The following is a 21,312-nucleotide window of genomic DNA, read 5'->3' on the forward strand; positions in this document are numbered from 1 at the left end:
CAGCCCATACTACCTCAGTAGACGAGTCCTCATACGTCCTTTCTGTCGCTGTAATACTCTCCTTGATTAACAATGCCACACCCCCCCCTCTTTTACCGAGCCTCCTGTAAGGACTCCATTCCATTCAACCAGTTTCTCCGTCTCCGATGCATCTGCTCTGGTGATGCAACCTTCCACAACAGCGCTTCTGAAATATCTTCCTTTTCCCACAACCGAGGATTCCCCCACACTGTGGTCGACAGGGCCCTCAACCATGTCCGGCCCATTTCCCGCACCTCTACCCTCACCCCTTCCCCTCCCTCCCAGAACCGCGACAGGGTTCCCCTTGTCCTCACTTTCCACCCCACCAGCCTCCACATCTAAAGGATCATCCTCTGCCATTTCCGCCACATACAGCATGATGCCACTACCAAACGCATCTTCCCCTCACTTCCCGTCAGCATTCCGAAGGGATCTTCCGTCCCCGACACCCTGATCCACTCCTCCATTACCCCCACCACCTCGTCCCCTTCCCACGGCACCTTCCCCTGCAATCTCAGGAGGTGTAATACCTGCCCATTTACCACCTCTCTCCTCACTATCCAAGGCGCCAAACACTCCTTTCAGGTAAAGCAGCGATTTACTTGTACTTCTTTCAATGTAGTATACTGTATTCGCTACTCACAATGTGGTCGCCCCAATGTAGGCGAATACAGGGGAGACCAAACACAGACTGGGTGACCATTTTGCGGAACACCTCCGCTCAGTCCGAAAGCATGACCCCACGCTTCCGGTTGCTGGCCATTTCAACACTCCCCCCTGCTCTCATGCCCACATCTCTGTCCTGGGATTGCTGCAATGTTCCAGCAAACATAAACACAAGCTCGAGGAACAGCATCTCATTTACCGATTAGGCACACTACAGCCTGCCAGACTGAACATTGAGTTCAATCATTTCCGAGCATGAAGGGCCCCCCCCCTTTTTATTTTTATTTTTCGTTATTTTTTCTTTTTTCTTTGTTTATTTTATTTTAGTTTGTTTCTACTGAGCCTACCCACTTTTTTTTTCAGGTTTGTGTTTGGGGCCAGGGCTGTTCATTTTTCTATCAATTAACACCCTCTCTGTACTAACGCTTTGTCTTTTACCACACCATTAACAGACCATTTGCCTTTGCTCCATGACCTTTTGGTCAGTTATTCCCTGTGACCTTGTCCTAACAGCACCTCTTTTGTTATCTCTTGCCCCACCCCCACTTTACTTGCTTAAAACCTTTCACATTTCTAATATTTGCCAGTTCTGATGAAGGGTCACTGACCTGAAACGTTAACTCTGCTTCTCTCTCCACAGACGCTGCCAGACCTGCTGAGTATTTGCAGCATTTCTTGTTTTTATTTCAGATTTCCAGCATCTGCAGTATTTTGCTTTTATATACAGGAATGAACCATCTGTAGCTTGCAGCTGGCAAATAACTTCTTTACCAATTTTAATTCCTCATTATGTCGGTGTATAGACAAATGGAAATGCCATCCCACCCCCCCACCCCCTAACCCCACATGGCTTGCGCTGATGTCCACCCCCAAGCAGGTTTTGTCTTTCTTTCTTTCCATTAGGCCATTAATCACAGAAGGAACTTTGTAATGAGGAAACTTTTCATTGCTGTTGTAATTGCAATAAACAGTGGATGAAATGCATCCTCGATATCACTTTGACACACAAGATGTGGAAACCCAAAGAAGAAATTTGCATTTCAGCTCATATCCTTCTGAACAAAGAAAGGCCTCCAACCAGCAACACCATGAACTAGAATGCGCTAACTCTCCAACTCCTTGCAGATCCTGGGAAAGAAATGAACATCGCTCCAGGTTATGGCTTTAGCCCACTCTACAATGTAAACTGCCATAAGAAACAACACCTAAACATATTTGCTGACTGTATCAGGACCCTCCCTCCATCAGTAGTCTGACTGGAATTGGTTCTCTCACCACTAGCTATCCAAAAATTCTTCAATTTCAGGCTATGTCTTCATCGCCAAGTGAAACTCTATATCAACTGGTTAGATGCTATAGACACTACATTTATTAACCCTCCTTTTCAGACTTTTTTTCGCCTCTCCACAAGGCATTGATTCCTTCCTGGGCTGCAGACACAAGATGCCCAACGTGGAAGATCATCCTTCATTTGGGAGCCCATATAATATTCATCAGCAACTAACTGATTGGAAATTGAGCTTGGTCCTGTCCTCACCCAATACCTATACACACACAAACAAATACCTTCCAACAGTGATCACTAGACAATGATCAGGAATGCAAATTGTAGACGACAATTCGCTGCTTCCTATTCCTACAGCACTTAAGGCCACCCTCTACTATTTCCCCCAACACAGATCAGCTGACAGAGCATGAATCAAACATTGAGCCAACAGGAGCATGCAAATTCCTCCGTTTGTTGAAGAGGAGGAAAATGCATCAACTCAAATGGTAGTGTAGCCAAAATATTTTGCTATTCATTGTGGAGAGTACACTATCTTCAAGAAATGCTTTCTTTTCAAACATTCTTAAAACTAATTGAGAGCATTCTAAACTCTTCTTGAAATTGGTGCATTTATGGAGATTTGATTTTCAGCATCAAGGAACATACTGAGTTATTTGTTAAACATTTAGAAATAGACGCAACATTGATGATACACATTCATTATTTCTCCTGACACTGACAATACCCCTTGTATTCATGTACTTTGCCAACTGGAGGCCTGATATGGTACAGCAGTCAAGGGGAGGTGGTGAATGTACACGATGGAGCAGTATGAGCAAGCTGCTAAAATATGAAGAGACTGGCAGAATAAAGAGATAAGGGGTAGAATTGTATGGGGAGGAGAAGGTGGGAGAAGTAGAGTGTCTGCAATTTGTGCAACCATGAATGGGGTGAAGGTTGGAGAAGATATAAATAAGACTGGAAATGCAATGAAATAGAGTTCAGCAAAGGAGGCGTTGACTGGATTTCTAACCATCACAAGGAAGTGCTCAGGGTATGAATGAATGCTGATGTAGTGTTTGGCAGCCAACACCTCAGTTAGCTGTCCCTCTCCCAAAGATTGCTGTAGTAGTTGAGGAACCAAAACCACAGCAAGGTCCAACATCATCACTGGCCAACATTTTTTGTGTGAAGGTGTCAAACAAAGAGAGGGAAAACTTTGAGACGAATTAACCCAACCAACTCTCAACTGCTTCCTAGGTTAGTGAAACAATCCATGCCTTTTATTATGATCAAGGACAAAGGATTGAAGGACCAATTGACTTGGAATACTGTCCTTATACCATTAGATTTTTGGTTCCAATGTAATCGTTACAAACTATGTCTACACAAGATATTCTCCTGAGTTTAGAGTCACTAATCATTCCTATAAATGGACTGTGTGCTTATGAACAGGTACTTTTACTGCTTAAAAACTAAACAGCAGCATGACTTAGGGACTGTAAACGTAAGACTGTCTGTGATGTGTATCAGATACTGTGCTTTTGTAATGTACTGCCACAACTACTCCCTATTTTTTGGAAGGATGATTGAAAAGCACTCTGGACAGGCAAGGCTTAAAACTGATCTATTTTTCATGAAGTATGTAGATGAACAGGTGACAGTTTTTACTGGAATTCAACTTCCTATCGCTCCTGGTAATGCCAAAATTTATAAATTATGCAGCTCTGCCATTTGAGATGCTCCTAACTCACTTTAGCATGTTAGCTAGCTCGAATCTGACTGACAGTAACCTCCGAAGCGAGACTTCCATCTCTCATTCTGACTACTGCAGGCTCGTACCTGACCAAAACTGCCTTTTCCAGAGCAAGCAGGACAAATCCTGAACTTTGACCCCCTTGCTGGGAACTGACCCTTTATAGCACATGCCTGACTTTATATCAGAAGCAAAGTACGAGTTAAATCAAAAGTCTCTTCCAAGCCAAAGAGGTCAAGTCAGCGAGTTGGGTAAGCTCGATTTAGTTCCCAATGGACACAACTTTCAATATAGTTAGGATTCGACTAAGCAATAAAAGGAAAATCAAATTTAGGGATGGACAGATGAGGTCCAGTTGCTGCCTGAAGGAGGAGCAATGCAAAGTCTGCCATCTTTTTCTTGTTTTCCTACCTCGTTTTTAATTCAGCTTTATAATCAGAATGAGATAGAAACAAGGTAAACAGAACTCTCTCTCTGTTTAGCATTTAGCAACAGCATCACACACACTCCCGGTCAGGTATTGCATTAAATCAGAAACAGTGTAAAGCTCTCCTTAATGTGCTGCAGCAATGTGCTTCAGCCTCCAATTGAATACAGCATAGTTACATGGAGCCAAGAGCACAGAAACAAGTCATTTAGCCCAACTGATCCAAGCCAGCGTTTATGCTCCACATGACCCTCCTCCCAGTCCTCTTCATCTCATCCTATCAACATATCTTTCCAGTGTGAATTTTCCTTGAAACTGAAAATCTGTGGTGAGTTATAAACACATTTCAAAGGTTACTTACCTTCAGTTTTTAAAAAAATTCTTCTTTCCCTCTTGACCTCTTCACTATCCACCGTCAAAACAAAAACTCCCTGCTACACATAGGAGAATCCATTCATTTCCAACGTCACCATTGCTGTTAAGAGTGTTTCAGCTATTTGAAGGTGCAGTGGTGCAAGGAAATCTCTTTTCTCGAACTGTACTCCTCTCCCTTTATTGCGTGTAGTGCCCAACAACCCAAACAAGATTAGTTGAGTCCAGAGGCAAATGTCAGCCAAGACAGGAGCTTTTTTTTTTATTCATGCATGGGATGTGGGCGTCACTGGCCAGGCCAGCATTTATTGCCCATCCCTAATTGCCCTTGAGAAGGTGGTGGTGAGCTGCCTTCTTGAACCGCTGCAGTCCATGTGGGGTAGGTACACCCATAGTGCTGTTAGGAAGGGAGTTCCAGGATTTTGACCCAGCGACAGTGAAGGAACGGTGATATAGCTCCAAGACACACACCATCCGGACTTGGAGCTAAATCACCATTCCTTCACTGTGTGACTTGGAGGGGAACTTGCAGGTGGTGGTGTTCCCATGTATTTGCTGCCCTTGTCCTTCTAGTTGGTAGAGGTCGCGGGTTTGGAAGGTGCTGTCGAAGGAGCCTTGGTGCATTGCATCTTGTAGATGGTACACACTGCTGCCACTGTGCGTCGGTGGTGGAGGGAGTGAATGTTTGTAGATGGGGTGCCAATCAAGCAGGATGCTTTGTCCTGGATGGTGTCGAGCTTCTTGAGTGTTGTTGGAGCTGCACCCATCCAGGCAAGTGGAGAGTATTCCATCACACTCCTGACCTGTGCCTTGTAGATTGTGGAAAGGCTTTGGGGAGTCAGGAGGTGAGTTACTCGCCTCAGGTTTCCTAGTCTCTGACCTGCTCTTGTAGCCACAGTATTTATATGGCTACTCCAGTTCAGTTTCTTGTCAATGGTAGCCCCTAGGATGTTGCTAGTGGGGGATTCAGCGATGGTAATGCCGTTGAATGTCAAGGGGAGATGGTTAGATTCTCTCTTGTTGGAGATGTTCATTGCCTGGCACTTGTGTGGCACGAATGTTACTTGCCACTTATCAGCCCAAGCCTGGATATTGTCCAGGTCTTGCTGCAATTCTACACGGACTGCTTCAGTATCTGAGGAGTCACGAATGGTGCTGAACATTGTGCAATCATCAGCGAACATCCCCACTTCTGACCTTATGATTGAAGGAAGGTCATTGATGAAGCAGCTGAAGATGGTTGGGCCGAGGACACTACCCTGAGAAACTCCTGCAGCGATGTCCTGGAGCTCAGATGATTGACCTCCAACAACTACAACCATCTTCCTTTACGCGAGGTATGACTCCAGCCAGCGGAGGGATTTCCCCGATTCCCATTGACCTCAGTTTTGCCAGGGCTCCTTGATGCCATACTCGGTCAAATGCTACCTTGATGTCAAGAGCAGTCACTCTCACCTCACCTCTTGAGTTCAGCTCTTTTGTCCATGTTTGAACCAAGGCTGTAACGAGGTCAGGAGCTGAGTGGCCCTGGTGGAACCCAAACTGAGCATCACTGAGCAGGTTATTGCTAAGCAAGTGCCACTTGATAGCACTGTCGACAATACCTTCCATCACTCTACTGATGATTGAGAGTAGGCTGATGGGGCGGTAATTGGCCGGGTTGGACGTCCTGCTTTTTGTTTACAGGACATCAATCCCCACTGTCCTGGTTTATTGCACAGAGGATGAATATGCTGCAACATTTAGTCATCCCATTTGCATTATTCCATACCTCACACACTGCAATGAAATAAGATGCAAGACTGATATTAAATTGGCACACAGCTTTTCTGAGGTGCAGGCCAGTTACATACATGTAATTTACAGCACAGAAACAGGCCAATCGGCCCATGCTGGTGTTTATGCTCCACACGAGCTTCCTTCCACCCTAATTCATCACACCCTATCAACATATGCTTCTATTCCTTTCTTATCCAGCTTCTCCATAAATTCGCCTCAAGGAATCCATGTGGCAGCGAGTTCCACATTATCACCACTCTCTGGGTAAAGGAGTTTCTCCTGAATTCCATATTGGATCTATTAGTGACTGTCTTATATTTAGGGCCCCTAGTTTTGGTCTCCTCGCAAGAGGAAACATCTTCACACCTACCCGATCAAATCACTCTAATTTTAAAGGCCGCCCCTCAGCCTTCTCTAGAGAAACGGGATCAGCAGGTTCAGCCTTGATAATTAATAATGAAGCTCCACTAATTTCAGTGAATGGCAGCTATCTGGAGTAAGGTCTGGAGTCTGCAGGACATTACACCCGACATGCTCATTCCTAATCTGACTGAATTATTCAAGGAGGCAATTCCTACCTGTTGAGTGTCCCGATACATCTTGAGTGTGACCATTCATGCCACGAGACTTCTTATACGTATCACAATTCAAGAAAACTGACTGCAAACACAAAGGGAATGGGAAAATTAGAGAAGGTTCCTGGTTTCGAGAGGAAATGGTGAAGGGAAAGCTTGTTTCTTATTCAATATATTAAACAGTTCTGATATAGCAAAGGCAGAATATTACTTGAAAGTACGACAAGCTAGTAGGACAAAATGCAAGATTAGTAAACTTTAAGATGTACAGGAATAATTTATCCATCATAAGCAACTGCAACAATGCCCCAGGAAGACTACAATGGTTAAAAACATTAGGGATGCACAAAATGCTGAGAGAGAGAGTCTGGTTCCTAGAAGGTCATGCTCCAGTAGGCCCAATGACCTCTTCCTGCCCTAGACAGGGAGAACTTGTCAACTTGGATTGTCCCAAGTAACTGTAAATAGTATCATAGACATTACATTTGAAAGGTGTTCCACAGAATCATAGAGGTTTAACGCTCAGGTTACCATTTAAGCAATCACATCTATGCTGGCTGTTTGCTAAAGCAATCCAAATCTGAACTCTCTGCCTCGTGCTCTCCCAGTCGCACTGTATATTCCTCTGTTATCTTCACAGGTTTTGTAAGATAAGAAGCTCAGAGCTCTCAGGTAGAACACGTTTACCTCCAGTTGGGGCTTTTCAATGCTCAGGACCTGGAGAAATTCTCAAGTCTTTGAAAAATGATGCCAATTACAACAAGTTAGTCTCCAAAGAAAGAATAAAAGCAATTGAGGCCAGGGTTAGTACAGATTAAAGTCTCTCTTCACCCAGCCTCCATGACTTAAGTATTTTCTGCGTAGAATTTCAGCTTCAACAAAATACCGCTGCTGTACCAGTTGTCAATCAGCCCTTCCCCCACTACCTACCACCCCAGTTGTCCCCCCTGTCCACGACCCCAACCCCCACTATCCCAGTCACACCCCCATCAGCAGTCGCCCTGCCTCCCGTCACCACGGGGAATAAACACAATTCTGAATTTACCCAAAATCAAACATTCAATTTCAATCTGGATCACAATCTGGAGGAGAAAACCTGACTGGGATGTAAAGGTGGAAATTGCAGAGGTACTGGCCATAATCTTCCAACCCACCCAAAGTGGGGATGCCAATGGACTGGAGAATTGCAAATGTTATAGCTTTGTTCAGGAAAGGGGGTAAAGATAAGCCCAGCAACTACAGGTCAGTCAGTTTAACCTCAGCGGTGGGGAAGCTTTCAGAAACAATAATCTGGGACAGAATTAACAGTCACTTGGACAAATGTGAATTAATTAAGGAAAGCCAGCATGGATTTGTTAAAGGCAAATCATATTTAAATAGCTTGACTGAGTTTTTTGATGAGGCAACAATGAGGGTTGATGAGGGTAATGTGGTTGATGTGGTGTACGTGGATTTCTAAAGAATGTTTGATAAAGTGCCACATAATAGGCTTGTCAGCAAAGTTGAAGCCCATGGAATAAAAGGGACAGTGGTAGCATGACTACAAAGTTGGCTGAGTGATAGGAAACAGAGTAGTGGTGAACAGTTATTTTTCAGACTAGAAGAAGGGGTTCCTCAGGTGTCAGTGTTGGGACCACTACTTTTCTTGATTTATATTAATACCTTAGACTTGGGTGTGCAGGGCACAAAGCTTGGAAGTATTGTGAACTGTGAGATGGATAGTGATGGACTTCAAGAGGACATAGACAGGTTGGTGAAATGGGCAGACAAGTGGCAGATGAAATTTAATGCCGAGAAGTGTGAAGTGATTCATTTTGGTAGGAAGAATGAAGAGAAGCAGTACAAAATAAAGGATACAATTCTAAAGTGGATATAGGAGCAGATGGACCTGGGGGTATATGTGCACAAATCATTGAAGGTGGCAGGACAGGTTAAGGAAATGATTAATAAGGCATACGAGGTCCTGGGCTTTAGAAATAGAGACATAAGAGTACAAAAGCAAGGAAGTTATGGTGAACCTTTGTCAAACTCTGGCTTGGCCCCAGCTCGAGGCTTCAGGAAGGGTGTGAAGACATTAGAGAGGGAGCAGAAAAAATTCATGAGAATGGTTCCAGGGATGAGGGATTTCAGTTCTGAGGATAGATTGGAGAAGCTGGGGTTGTTCACCCTAGAAGAGAAGGTTGAGAGGGGACTTGATCGAGGTGTTCAAAATCATGAATTGTCTGGACAGAATAGATAGAGAGAAACTGTTCCCATTGATGAACGGTCGAGAACCAGAGGACAATGAGTTGAAGTGACTGGTGAAAGATCCAAGGGCAACATGAAGAAATACATTTTTATGCAGCGAGTGGTTAGGTTCTGGATGCACTGCCTGAGTGCGCGGTGGAGGCAGATTCAATCGTGGATTTCAAAAGGGAATTGGATAATTATCTAAAGAGAAAAAAATTGCAGGGCTGGGGAGTGGAACTAGCTGAGTGACACTTGTGGAGAGCTGGCATAGACGTAATTGGCCAAATGGCCTCCTTCTGCGCTGTAACCATCCTATGATTCTATTCTATGACTTTGGCTCCTCCCCAATCCAGGGGTACTGAGGCCAATTACAACCCCTACTGCCACACTGACTGAGGCTAGCCAGCTCAGAACCACTCAAAATGAACACTGTGATTGAAATCCAGGTTTCAGCTTTCACCCTTACAGGAGCTATAATAAATCACAATATAATGGCAACACTTGGGTACCAAATTTATAACACTTCATTCTACTAATAATGACTAAAATTTGTGTCAAATCATCAAACACCAGGACCTAAGCACTGCTGAGACACCTGTGCTAAAAATCAGCTTAATTGGAATGGTACCTACAATGAGGGACTAAGTTACATGGAGAGACTGAAGAAGCTGGAATTGCTCTCCTTCGAGCAGAGGAGGTTAAGGGAGGATTTGACAGAGGGGTTCAAAATCATGAGGGCTTTTGATAGTTTCTCCTTATTTATTCTGGTTCCACTGGCAGAAGGATTGGTGGCCAGAGGACACAGATTTAAGGTAATTGACGGAAGAAGTTGAGGCAAAATGAGGAGAAACTTTGTTTTTTATTGACCCAGTGAGTTGTGATCCGGAATGTACCGCCTGATATGGTGATGGAAGCAGATTCAACAGTAGCTGGATAAATACTGGAAGGTGAAAGATTTTCACGGCTTTGGGGAAGAGTAAGAGAGTGGAACTAGTTGGATAACTCGTTCAAAGAGCCGGCACAGGGACGATGGGCTGAATGGCCTCCTTCTGTGCTATATCTGTGATTCCATGAACCGGTGTCTTTTGACCCAAACAGTTCCAAGAACACTAACAATGCACCATTCTAAAAGTCACCTCTCTGAATATACTTACTGATTCAGTCGGATGTGTAGAATTAGGAACCTTATTATTCTTGCAGTTGTTCTGCATGGAATCAAGCTCCACTGATTCAGTCTCGCAGGCATCTTGCTCCAAATCTGTGTAAATTTTACAAAGTTAATATCACTTTGCACCCTCTGTAACCTCGAGCTCATCCAAGTCTCTGCTTCCCATATCCTAACTCAAAGTCCCATTCACCCATCACCCCTCTGCTCACCAACAGAAGTTGCCTCCCAGCCCACCAATGCACTAGCTGCCAAGTTCCCAAGATATGGAATTCTCTCCAGAACTTCTGTGCCTCTCCATGCTCATTTAAAGATGTTCCATAAACCTACCTCTTTCATCAAACTTTAGGTCACCTGTCCTACTATCGCTTTATGCAACTCAAAATATCTTTTCTAATTGTTACCGTGAAGCACATTGCGAACGCATAGTCATAGAGATATAGCTCTGAAACAGGCCCTTTGGCCCGCCGAGCCTGTGCCGACCAACAACCACCCATTTACACTAACCCTACAGTAATCCCATATTCCCTACCACGTCTCCACCATTCTCCTACCACCTACCTACACTAGGGGCAATTTACAATGGCCAATTTACCTATCAACCTGCAAGTCTTTGGCTGTGGGATGTAACCGGAGCACCCGGCGGAAACCCACGTGGTCACAGGGAGAACTTTCAAACTCCGCACAGGCAGTACCCAGAACCGAACCCAGGCCGCTGGAGCTGTCAGGCTGCGGTGCTAACCACTGCGCCACTGTGCCGCCCCAACTCTGAATGCAAGCTCAAGATGTATATCAGGCGCCCTCTCATGTATTACATAGAATTTACAGCACCAACACAAACCATTCAAGCCCATCAGGACCACACGAGCCTCCTCCCACCCTTCATCATCTAACCCCATCGAAGTATCCTTCGAATTCTTTCTCCCTCATGTGTTTATTGAACGTTCCCTTAACTGCAACAAAAAAAATGCAAGAGAGAGAGAGAGAGAAAGAAAGAGTTAAGAGAAGGATACAATGCAAACAGTCTGGATGTAAACACAGTGATTGGGAAAGTAGGGAAGAGAAGACCACATGGGACCAAGTCTGTCAAAATGAATGTTGACTTTGGGACTGCAGTTAATTTCAGCCACTTGTTGGTTTTATTTCTCCTGTGAACTTGCCCTGATTAACTTGGTTTTTCACATGCCTCTCACAGCAGCTTTCCTTCATCTGCTGAGCATATCCTTTCCACTTCCCCAAATTTCCGCCTTACCCGATTATCTCCTTTCCTTGCCCAATTTTTCTGGCTATTGTCTTTGTTAGTCAGTGTTCTTCCTTATTCATTTGGTATTATTTTACCATTTTCTCTCTTTTGCTCCACACACCTGCTCTCCTTCTCCTAGTATGTTGGCTTTTCAGGTCTCAATCGTTCTCCCTCTGGCCTCTCCCAGTTTGTTAGCATTGAGAGTCTCTGCTGCTAAGACTGACTGATTATATACCTGGCGCCATCTACTGCACAAAGAGAGAAGAGGAGATGGGTTTTCACATTACCCTGTACAACTGCTAATTGGCTGCACTTTTAAAAAAAAATATTTGTTCGTGGGATACGGATGTTGATGGATAGGCCAGCATTTGTTGTCTATCCCTAATTACCCTCGAGAAGGTGGTGGTGAGCTGCCTTCTTGAACTGCTGTAGTCCATCTGGTGTAGGTACACCCACAGTGCTGTTAGGAAGGGAGTTCCAGGATTTTTATCCAGCCACAGTGAAGGAACGTACAGGCTTGGTGGGTGACTTGGAGGGGAGCGTGCAGGTGGTGGCGTTCACTTGTGTCTGCTGCCCTTGCCCTTCTAGGTGGTAGAGGTCACGGGTTTGGAAGGTGCTGTCGAAGGAGCCTTGACGAGTTACTGCAGCACATCTTGTAGGTAGTACACACTGCTGCCACTGTTCCTGCATAAATCATTATTCCCCACCCCAAACAAATTGATTAACCTTCACCATGCTCAAAAAAAACCCCCATTTGAACACAAAATAAATCGATTTGCAGCCATATAAAATGTAAAAAGGAGAGCACGAAAATTTCTAAACAGAACAGAGGGTTTAAACTAAGTTGACAGGGGATGGTCACCAGCATATAAAAGTAGAAAAGAGGAATAAGGATATAAAGGAGTGAGAGTGTTGGTAAGTACTAGAGAAGGAAGTTGTTCTGCATTGGATGGGAGCAGACTGAGAAGGACTATGAGGAATACAAACACAGGATTACAATGCATGAGTGTAAACACACAAAGTGTGGGTGGTGAATAAGGTTGGTGAGCTACAAACACAAACAGCAGTATGGGAGTATGATGTAGTGGCAATAACGGAAATGTGACTTAGAAATGGTGAGGACTGGGCTCTTAATATTCAAGGATATAAAGTCTTTAGAAAAGACAGAGAAGGAAAAAGGAAGGTAGGGTGCCAGTATTGATTAGGGAAGACATTGTAGTGTTGGAAAGAGGGGATGTCCTTGAGGCAGCTAGGACAGAATTCATTTGGTTAGAGTTGAGAAGCAAAAGGGTATGATCACATTACCAGGGGTATTCTACAGGCCTCCAAATAGTGAGAGAGAGATATAGAGGTGCAAATCTGTAGGGAAATCATAGAGATGTGCAAGAACTCTAGAGTGGTGATATTGGGGACATTAATTACCCAAATATCGACCGTGACAAGGTTACAGTAAAGGAGAAGGAGGGGGAGGAAATTCTGGACTGTGTTCAGGAGTAATTCCTTGATCAGTAGGTTCTCGGCCCAACTAGAAAAAAGGCATTGATGGATTTGGTGCTGGGAAATGAGGTAGACTAAGTGTCTGTGGGGGTGCACTTGGGCAAGAGTGATCATCATACCAGAAGGTTTTTTAGACTAGTAATGCAGAAAAGCAAGGAATGATATTAGGTAGAACAGCGAGATTGGAAGAGGGCTAACTTCAATACAATGAGAAGAGATGTAGCCAGGATAAAATGGAACCAAAGACTGACAGGAAAAACTGTAATGGCTCAGGTACATTCCAACAAGGGTGAAAGGTCAGGGCTCCATGGATGACAAGGGAGATAGAGATTATGATGGAACAGAAAAAGAGGGTGTGTGATGCATATCAGGTGAAATCTTCAAGTGAGAATCAGGCCAAATACAATAAGTAGAGAGGGGAAGTGAAGAGGAAAATAAGACTGGCAAAGAGAGAATATGAGAATAGAATGGCAGTTAATATAAAAGGGAACCCAAAAATCTTCTGTTGTCATGTAAATAGTAAGCAAGTGGTAAGAGGTGGAGTAGGGTCTATAAGGGACAGAGGGTAATATATGCTTAGAGGCACAGGGCAAGGCTAGAATACTTAAGAAATACTTTGTATCAGTGTTTACTAAAGAAGAGGAATCTGACAAAATATCAGTTGAAGCAGAGACAGTAGAGGCAATGGATAGGATAAAAATTGAGAGGGAGGGGGTACTGTTTATATGAAAAGGAAGAATGTGCAGGGTTATGGGGAGAAGGCAGGGAATGGAACTGAGGGAATTGCTCTTTCAGAGAGCCGGTGCAGACACAATCAATTCTGTGGAAAGTCTGGCTCTGCTTAGGATAGATAAGTCACCTGGTCCAGATGGCTTGCATCCCAGGTTGCTAAAGGAAATGGGGGTAGAGATAGTGGAAGGGCTTGCCATAATCTTCCAATCTTCCCTCGATATGGCGGAGATGCCAGAGGATTGGAGAGTGGCAAATATGACACCCTTATTCAAGAAAGCGTGTAAGGACAGTCCGAGCAACTACAGGCCAATTAATTTAACATCAGTGGTGGGTAAGGTTATAGAAACAAAAATCAGGGAAATAAAACAATCAACAGGCATTTGGAGAGGTTTGAATTAATTAAGGATAGCCAGCATGGATTTATAAAAGGCAGATCATGCTTGACTAATCTAATTGAATTTTTTGATTAAGTAGCAGAAAAGGTTGATGAAGGGAATGCAATGGATGTTGTTTACAGGGATTTTAAGAAAGCATTTGATAAAATACCACATAAAAGGCTGGATAACATAATTGAGACTCATGGCCATTGTCCAGTTGGATAAAAAAAAAAACTGGCTTAAGGACAGAAAACAGGAAGTCACGTTAAATGATTTTTCAGACTGGAGGATGGTAGGCAGTGGTGTTCCCCAAGGGTGAGTGATGGGACCACTGCTTTTTTTGCGATATATAAATGACTTGGATCTTAGAATAGAGAGTAGAATTTCAATGATACCAAACTTGGAGGAATGGAAAATAGTGAGGATGATACGAACCGTCTGCAACAAGACATCGATAGACTAGCAGAATGGGCAGACAAGTGGCAGATGAAATTTGATAGAGAAGTGAGGTGATACATTTTGGCAGATGGGATAGGGTGAGGCAATACAGACATAATAGCACAGTTCTAAAGAGTGTGCAGGAACAGAGGGACCTGGGGATGCATGTGCATAGATCTTTGAAGGTGGCAGGACACAATAAGCAAGTGGTTAGTAAAGCATATGGAATCTGTGCTTCATAAATAGAGGCACTGAGTACAAAAGCAGGGAAGTTATGCTGAACCGTCATAAAGCTCTGGTTAGGCCCCAACTAGCGTATTACGTCCAGTCTGGTCACAACACTTTAGTCCTCGAGAGGATGCAGAGGAGATTTACCAGAATGGTTCCAGGGATGGAAGATTTTAGTTACAAGGTTAGATTGAAAAGGCTGGAGTTGTTCTCCATAGAGCAAAGGAGATTGAGGAGAGATTGGATAGAAGTGCACAAGATCATAACAGGCTTAGATAAGCAAAACAAAGAAAAACTGTTCGCTTTAACTGATGGGGCAAGGACTAGGGGACACAGATTTAAGGTTTTGGGCAAGAGATGCAGGGGGATGTGAGCAAGAGCTTTTTTACGCAGCGAGTAATAATGACCTGGAACTCACAGCAATGAGTGTGGTGGAAGCGGAGACGATCAACGATTTGAAATGGAAATTGGATGGGCACTTGAAGGAAGTAAACTGGCAGGGTGACGGGGATCGAGCGGGGGAGTGGGACTGATTGGATTGCTCTGTGGAGAACCAGTATGACCTCAATTTCTCCTGAACCAAAACGTAGCAAAATTCTCAATCCTTGCTTTTAAGCTTTTCATGGATGGAAAATTGTTTCTGTACAAAGATCACTAACTTTTATGTCTCTCCGTATATTTTCTTTTTTTCTTTGGCCTCCTTGTCTCGAGAGACAATGGGTAAGCGCCTGGAGGTGGTCAGTGGTTTGTGGAGCAGCACCTGGAGTGGCTATAAAGGCCAATTCTAGAGTGACAGACTCTTCCACAGGCGCTGCAGATAAAATTGGTTGTTGGGGCCGTTACACAGTTGGCTCTCTCCTTGCACTTCTGTCTCTTTTCCTGCCAACCGCGAAGTCTCTTCGACTCGCCTCTCTTTAGCCTCGCCCTTATGACTGCCCGCCAGCTCTGGCAATCGCTGGCAACTGACTCCCACGACTTGTGATCAATGTCACAGGACTTCATGTCGAGTTTACAGAAATCTTTAAAGTGGAGACGTGGACGGCTGGTGGGTCTGATACCAGTGACGAGCTCGCTGTACAATGTGTCTTTGGGGATCTTGCCATCTTCCATGCGGCTCACATGGCCAAGCCATCTCAAGCGCCGCTGGCTCAGTAGGGCGTATGTGCTGGGAATGTTGGCTGCATTGAGGCAGGGCTGCGTTGCAGATACGGTCTTCCACCTGATGTCAAGGATTCTCCGGAGGCAGCGAAGATGAAATGCGTTGAGACGTCACTCTTAGCTGACATATGCTCACCAGGCCTTGCTGCCGTAGAGCAAGGTAGAGCAAGTGGACACAGGCTTGAAACACTCGGACTTTTCTGTCCCGTGTCAGTGAGCCATTTTCCCACACCCTCTTGGCCAGTCTGGACATAGCAGTAGACGCCTTTCCCATGCACTTGTTGATTTCTGCATCTAGAGACAGGTTACTGGTGATAGTTGAGCCTAGGTAGGTGAACTCTTGAACCACTTCCAGAGTGTGGTCGCCGATATTGATGGATGGAGTATTTCTGACATCCTATCCCATGATGTTCGTTTTCTTGAGGCTGATTGTTAGGCCAAAGTCATTGCAGGCAGCCGCAAACCTGTCGATGAGTCTCTGCAGACACTCTTCAGTGTGAGATGTTAATGCAGCATCGTCAGCAAAGAGGAGTTCCCTGATGAGGACCTTCTGTACGTTGGTCTTCGCTCTAAGACGGGCAAGGTTGAACAACCTGCCCCCTGATCTTGTGTGGAGGAAAATTCCTCCTTCTGAAGACTTGAACGCATGTGAGAGCAGCAGAGAGAAGAAGATCCCAAACAGTGTGGGTGCGAGAACACAGCCCTGTTTCATGCCACTTTGGATAGGAAAGGGGTCTGATGAGGCACTGCTATGCTGAATTGAGCCGTTCATATTGTCATGGAATGAGGTGATGATACTTAGTAGCTTTGGTGGACATCCAATCTTTGCTAGTAGTCTGAAGAGACGACGTCTGCTGATGAGGTCAAAGGCTTTGATGAGATCTATGAAAGCAACGTCGAGGGGCATCTGTTGTTTGCGGCATTTCTCCTGTAGCTGGCGAAGGGAGAACAACATGTCAATGGTGGATCTCTCTGCTCCAAAGCTGCACAGTGCCTCAGGGTAGACTCGCTCAGCCAGCTTCTGGAGTCTGTTTAAAACGACTCGAGCGAAGACTTTCCCCACTATGCTGAGCAGGGAGATTCCACGGTAGTTGTTGCAGTCACCGCGGTCACCCTTGTTCTTATAGAGGATGATGATATTGGCATCGCGCATGTCCTGTGGTACTGCTCCCTCATCCCAGCACAGGCAAAGCAGTTCATGGAGTGCTGAGAGTATAGCAGGCTTGGCACTCTTGATTATTTCAGGAGTAATGCTGTCCTTTCCAGGGGCTTTTCCACTGGCTAGAGAATCATGGCATTACTGAGTTCTGATTTTGTTGGCTGTTCATCCAGCTCATCCATGACTGACAGAGACTGGGCTGCATTGAGGGCGGTCTCTGTGACAACATTTTCGCTGGAGTACAGTTCTAGGTAGTGCTCCACCCAGCGGTCCATTTGCTTCCAGCGGTCCATTTGCTTGCACTGGTCAGTGATCGTTTCCCCTGATTTAGATTTGAGGGGGGCGATCTTCTTGATTGGCCCAAAAACTCTCAATGCCATCATACATTCCTCTGATGTTTCCAGTGTCTGAGGCCAGCTGAATACGACTGCATAGGTGTTGCCAGTAGTCATTTGCACAGCGCCTGGCTGTTCTTTGTGCAGTGCTTCTGGCTACTTTAAGTACTACGGATGTTAACTCGCTGGGGGCATTCTTGTAGTTCAACAGTGCGATGCACTTAGCGGCTATGACAGGTTCCAGCTCTTCAAAGTGAGATTGAAACCAGTTTGCATTCTGCTTCTCACGTTTGCCAAAGGTGGTCATTGCTGAGTCATAGATGGCGTCTCTGATGTGGGCCCACTTGGTCTCTGCATCCCTTGCAGGAGTGTTTTGAAGGGCTTTTTCAAGTGAATTTAGAAACTTATGTAACAGCTGTGGCTAAGAAATTCTGTTAGTGTTGATGCGCGGGCGGCCCTTCTGCTTGGAGTGATGCAGCTTCTTTGGTTTGAGTCTAACTTTGCTGCACACCAGGGAGTGGTCGGTGTCGCAGTCAGCACTGTGGAAGCTGCGTGTGATTTGGACACTGTTTATAGAGGCTCGCCTTGTGACAATGAGGTCTAGCTGGTGCCAATGATGTGATCTTGGGTTTCTCCATGAAACCTGGTGACAGGGTTTAGTTTGAAAGAACGAGTTGGTGATGCAGAGGTTGTGATTGGTACACAACTCAAGCAGTCTCTGTCCATTCTCATTCATCTTTCCAATGCCATAGCGCCCAAGGCAGGAAGGCCACGAGTCATGGTCGGCCCCAACCCTGGCGTTGAAGTCCCCCAGCAGGAATAGGTGTTCGGTATTAGGAATGCTGCTAATGAGATTATGAGTTCCTGTAGAACTGGTCTTTAACTTCAGGTGGGGAGCAGCGTGTTGGAGCATAGATGCTGAGTAGGTGTACTGGACCAGAGGCCGTGAGCAGTCGGATAGACAGTATGAGTTCTGAGCCATTTGTAGGTGGCTCGATCATGCTGAGCAAAGACTTTCTGATGGTGAAGCCCACTCCATGCTGTCTTGGTTCTTCAGGATCCCTACCCTGCCAGCGGAAGGTGTAGTCTTGCTCTCTTAGAGATCTGCTCGCAGGCAGGCGTGTCTCCTGAAGTGCTGCAATGTCCACATCGAGTATACTGAGCTCGTTGTTAATGATGGCGGCCTTCCGAGAGTCGTCGATTTGTGCAAGGTCTTCCGACAGGCCAGGACACACAGTTCTGAAGTTCCAGCTTGCAAACTGAACGGCTGGTACCTGCTCTCCTTTTTTTGTCGTGCTGTTTGGTGCAGTGTTACAGTCCACTTGTCAGGCAATGACCCTGAGCTCCAAACTCCCATTGAAGCAGGTGGCCTGTGGTGGGACAGAACAGTTTGAGGCGGGCGGTAGTTGTCCAGTGAGATGCGATGACATCTCCCACCGAAAAACGCAACCCATGGCTCCCAACTGAGCTGGACTTATAACCCGTAACTGCTGCCTTCCGTGTTGTTTTGGTCGCTGTGAGGCGACTATGGAGTGACCTCTCCATAGTGCATGCCTGGGCGGAATATATAGAGGTTGGCAGTTGCCCAAGTGTCAAAAGCCCCCTCTTGGCCTTCCTAGTGGGGTCCAAAGGAGTGCAAAGCACGTCTGGCTGCAGGAACTGCCGGAAAGATGCCAAAGGTGACACATGACTGCCTTAGGGGTTCCGCTCCGGATTTTCTGTTACTCTCTCAGCCTTAGTCTCTCCCGAAATGCCCACAAGGCAGTGGGGTTGTTAGCTCATATCCCTGAGCAGGGGCCCTAACAAGTAAATACAGAGAAGCAAATAGGTCTACACTGGCAACTCAGTCCTTATTATTTGCTGGTTCACCTGTTTGAATTTTACTCACCTGGACATTTGGAAAGACCCGGATAATCAGAACAAGAAGATCTACAGGCTTGAGATATAATTAGGGGACATTAAAACCTTTATACTTGGGCAGCGTGGTACACACTTACACAGTTCACAAAGGCACGATGCATGAATACCCCTGCACTAGTGGATCCCCTGACGTATTGTTCCTGGCAAACAAGATTATACGCTATTTCATAAGGAGACATATTAAACCAATTTATGCATGAGGTGTGATCCCGCTGCTAAGATGGTGCTGCGTCCCTTTAAAACTCAATCTAATTGTTAAGGAAACTGAACCTCTGGTCAAGCAACATTTAACTGGGATTGCTGCAATGTTCCAGTGAACATCAATGCAAGCTCGAGGAACAGCATCTCATTTACCGATTAGGCACGCTACAGCCTGCCGGACTGAACATTGAGTTCAATAATTGCAGAGCATGACGGGCCCGCCATTTAACTTTTATTTTTAGTCATTTAAAAAAAAATAATTTTTTTTTGTGTTTATTTTATTTCATCTTAGCTTGCTCAGTTTGCTTACCCATTGTTTTTTTTCATGTTTGTATTTGCGGCTGTTCAATTTTCAGTCTGTTAACACCCTATCTGTACTAATGCTTTCTCTTTCAGCACACCATTAACATATTGTTTGCCTTTGCTCCACGACCTTCTGGTCAGCTATTCTGTGACCTTGTCCTATTTACACCTCCCCCTTTGTTATCTCTTGCCCCACCCCCGCTTTACTTGCTTATAACCTTTCACATTTCTAATATTTGCCAGTTCTGATGAAGGGTCACTGACCTGAAACGTTAACTCTGCTTCTCTCTCCATAGATGCTACCAGACCTGCTGAGTATTTCCGGCATTTCTTGTTTTTATTTCAGATTTCCAGCATCCACAGTATTTTGCTTTGATTTTAGCACTTAAATGTTGTTTGGTAAAAGATTTACAACAGATTCATGAGAATGGTTCCAGGGATGAGGAGCTTCAGTTACATGATTAGATTGGAGAAGCCGGGGCTGTTTTCCTTAGAGAAGAGTCATAGAGTTATACAGCACAGAAACAGGCCCTTCGGCCCATCGTGTCTGTGCCAGCCATCAAGCACCTAACTATTCTAATCCCATTTTCCAGCACTTGGCCCGTAGCCTTGTATGCTATGGCGTTTCAAGTGTTCATCTAAACACTTATTAAATGTTGTGAGGGTTCCTGCCTCTACCACCTCTTCAGACAGTGCATTTCAGATTCCAACCACCCTCTGGGTGAAATTTTTTTTCCTCAAACCCCCTCTAAACCTCCTGCCCTTTACCTTAAATCTATGCCCCTGGTTATTGACCCTCTCCGCTAAGGGAAAAAAGTTTCTTCCTGTCTAACCTATCAATGCCCCTCATAATTTTGTATACCTCAATCATGTCCCCCCTTCTCTGCTCGAAAGAAAACAACCCTAGCCTTTTCAGATTCTCTTCATAGCTGAAATGCTCCAGTCCAGGCAACATTCTGGTGAATCTCCTCTGCACCCTCTCCAGTGCAATCACATCCTTCCTATAGTGTGCCGACCAGAACTGTACACAGTACTCCAGCTGTGGCTTAGCTAGCGTTTTATACAGCTCCATCATAACCTCCCTGCTCTTATATTCTATGCCTCAGCCAATAAAGGCAAGTATCCTATATGTCTTCCTAACCACCTTATGTACCTGTGCTTCTGCCTTCAGTGATCTATGGACAAGTACACCAAGGTCCCTCTGACCCTCTGTACTTCCTCGGGTCCTGCCATCCATTGTATATTCCCTTGCCTTGTTAGTCCTCCCAAAATTGCATCACCTCATACTTCTCAGGATTAAATTCTATTTGCCACTGCTCCACCCATCTTAATCATCCTGTAATCTAAGGCTATCCTCCTCACTATTTACGACACCACCAATTTTCGTGTCATCTGCGAACTTACTGATCATACCTCCTATATTCACGTCTAAATCATTAATGTGCACTACAAACAGTAAGGGTT

General features: G+C 45.0%; 1 protein-coding gene across 8 annotated transcripts in view; it reads right to left on the minus strand.

The window, feature by feature from the left end:
- The window catches only part of samd13 (sterile alpha motif domain containing 13), a 117,453-nt gene that overhangs the window by 36,202 nt on the left and 59,939 nt on the right, over positions 1–21,312 (minus strand). For all 8 annotated transcript variants that reach the window (XM_068036618.1, XM_068036617.1, XM_068036619.1 and 5 more), the window contains 2 exons: positions 10,247–10,350; positions 6,867–6,948 (listed from right to left, as the gene is read on the minus strand). In XM_068036618.1, the coding sequence (XP_067892719.1) occupies positions 6,867–6,948; positions 10,247–10,350 (186 nt within the window). The remainder of the gene's footprint in view (positions 1–6,866; positions 6,949–10,246; positions 10,351–21,312) is intronic.

This window comes from Heterodontus francisci, chromosome 8 (genome assembly GCF_036365525.1).
Source record: "Heterodontus francisci isolate sHetFra1 chromosome 8, sHetFra1.hap1, whole genome shotgun sequence".
NCBI lineage: Eukaryota > Metazoa > Chordata > Chondrichthyes > Heterodontiformes > Heterodontidae > Heterodontus > Heterodontus francisci.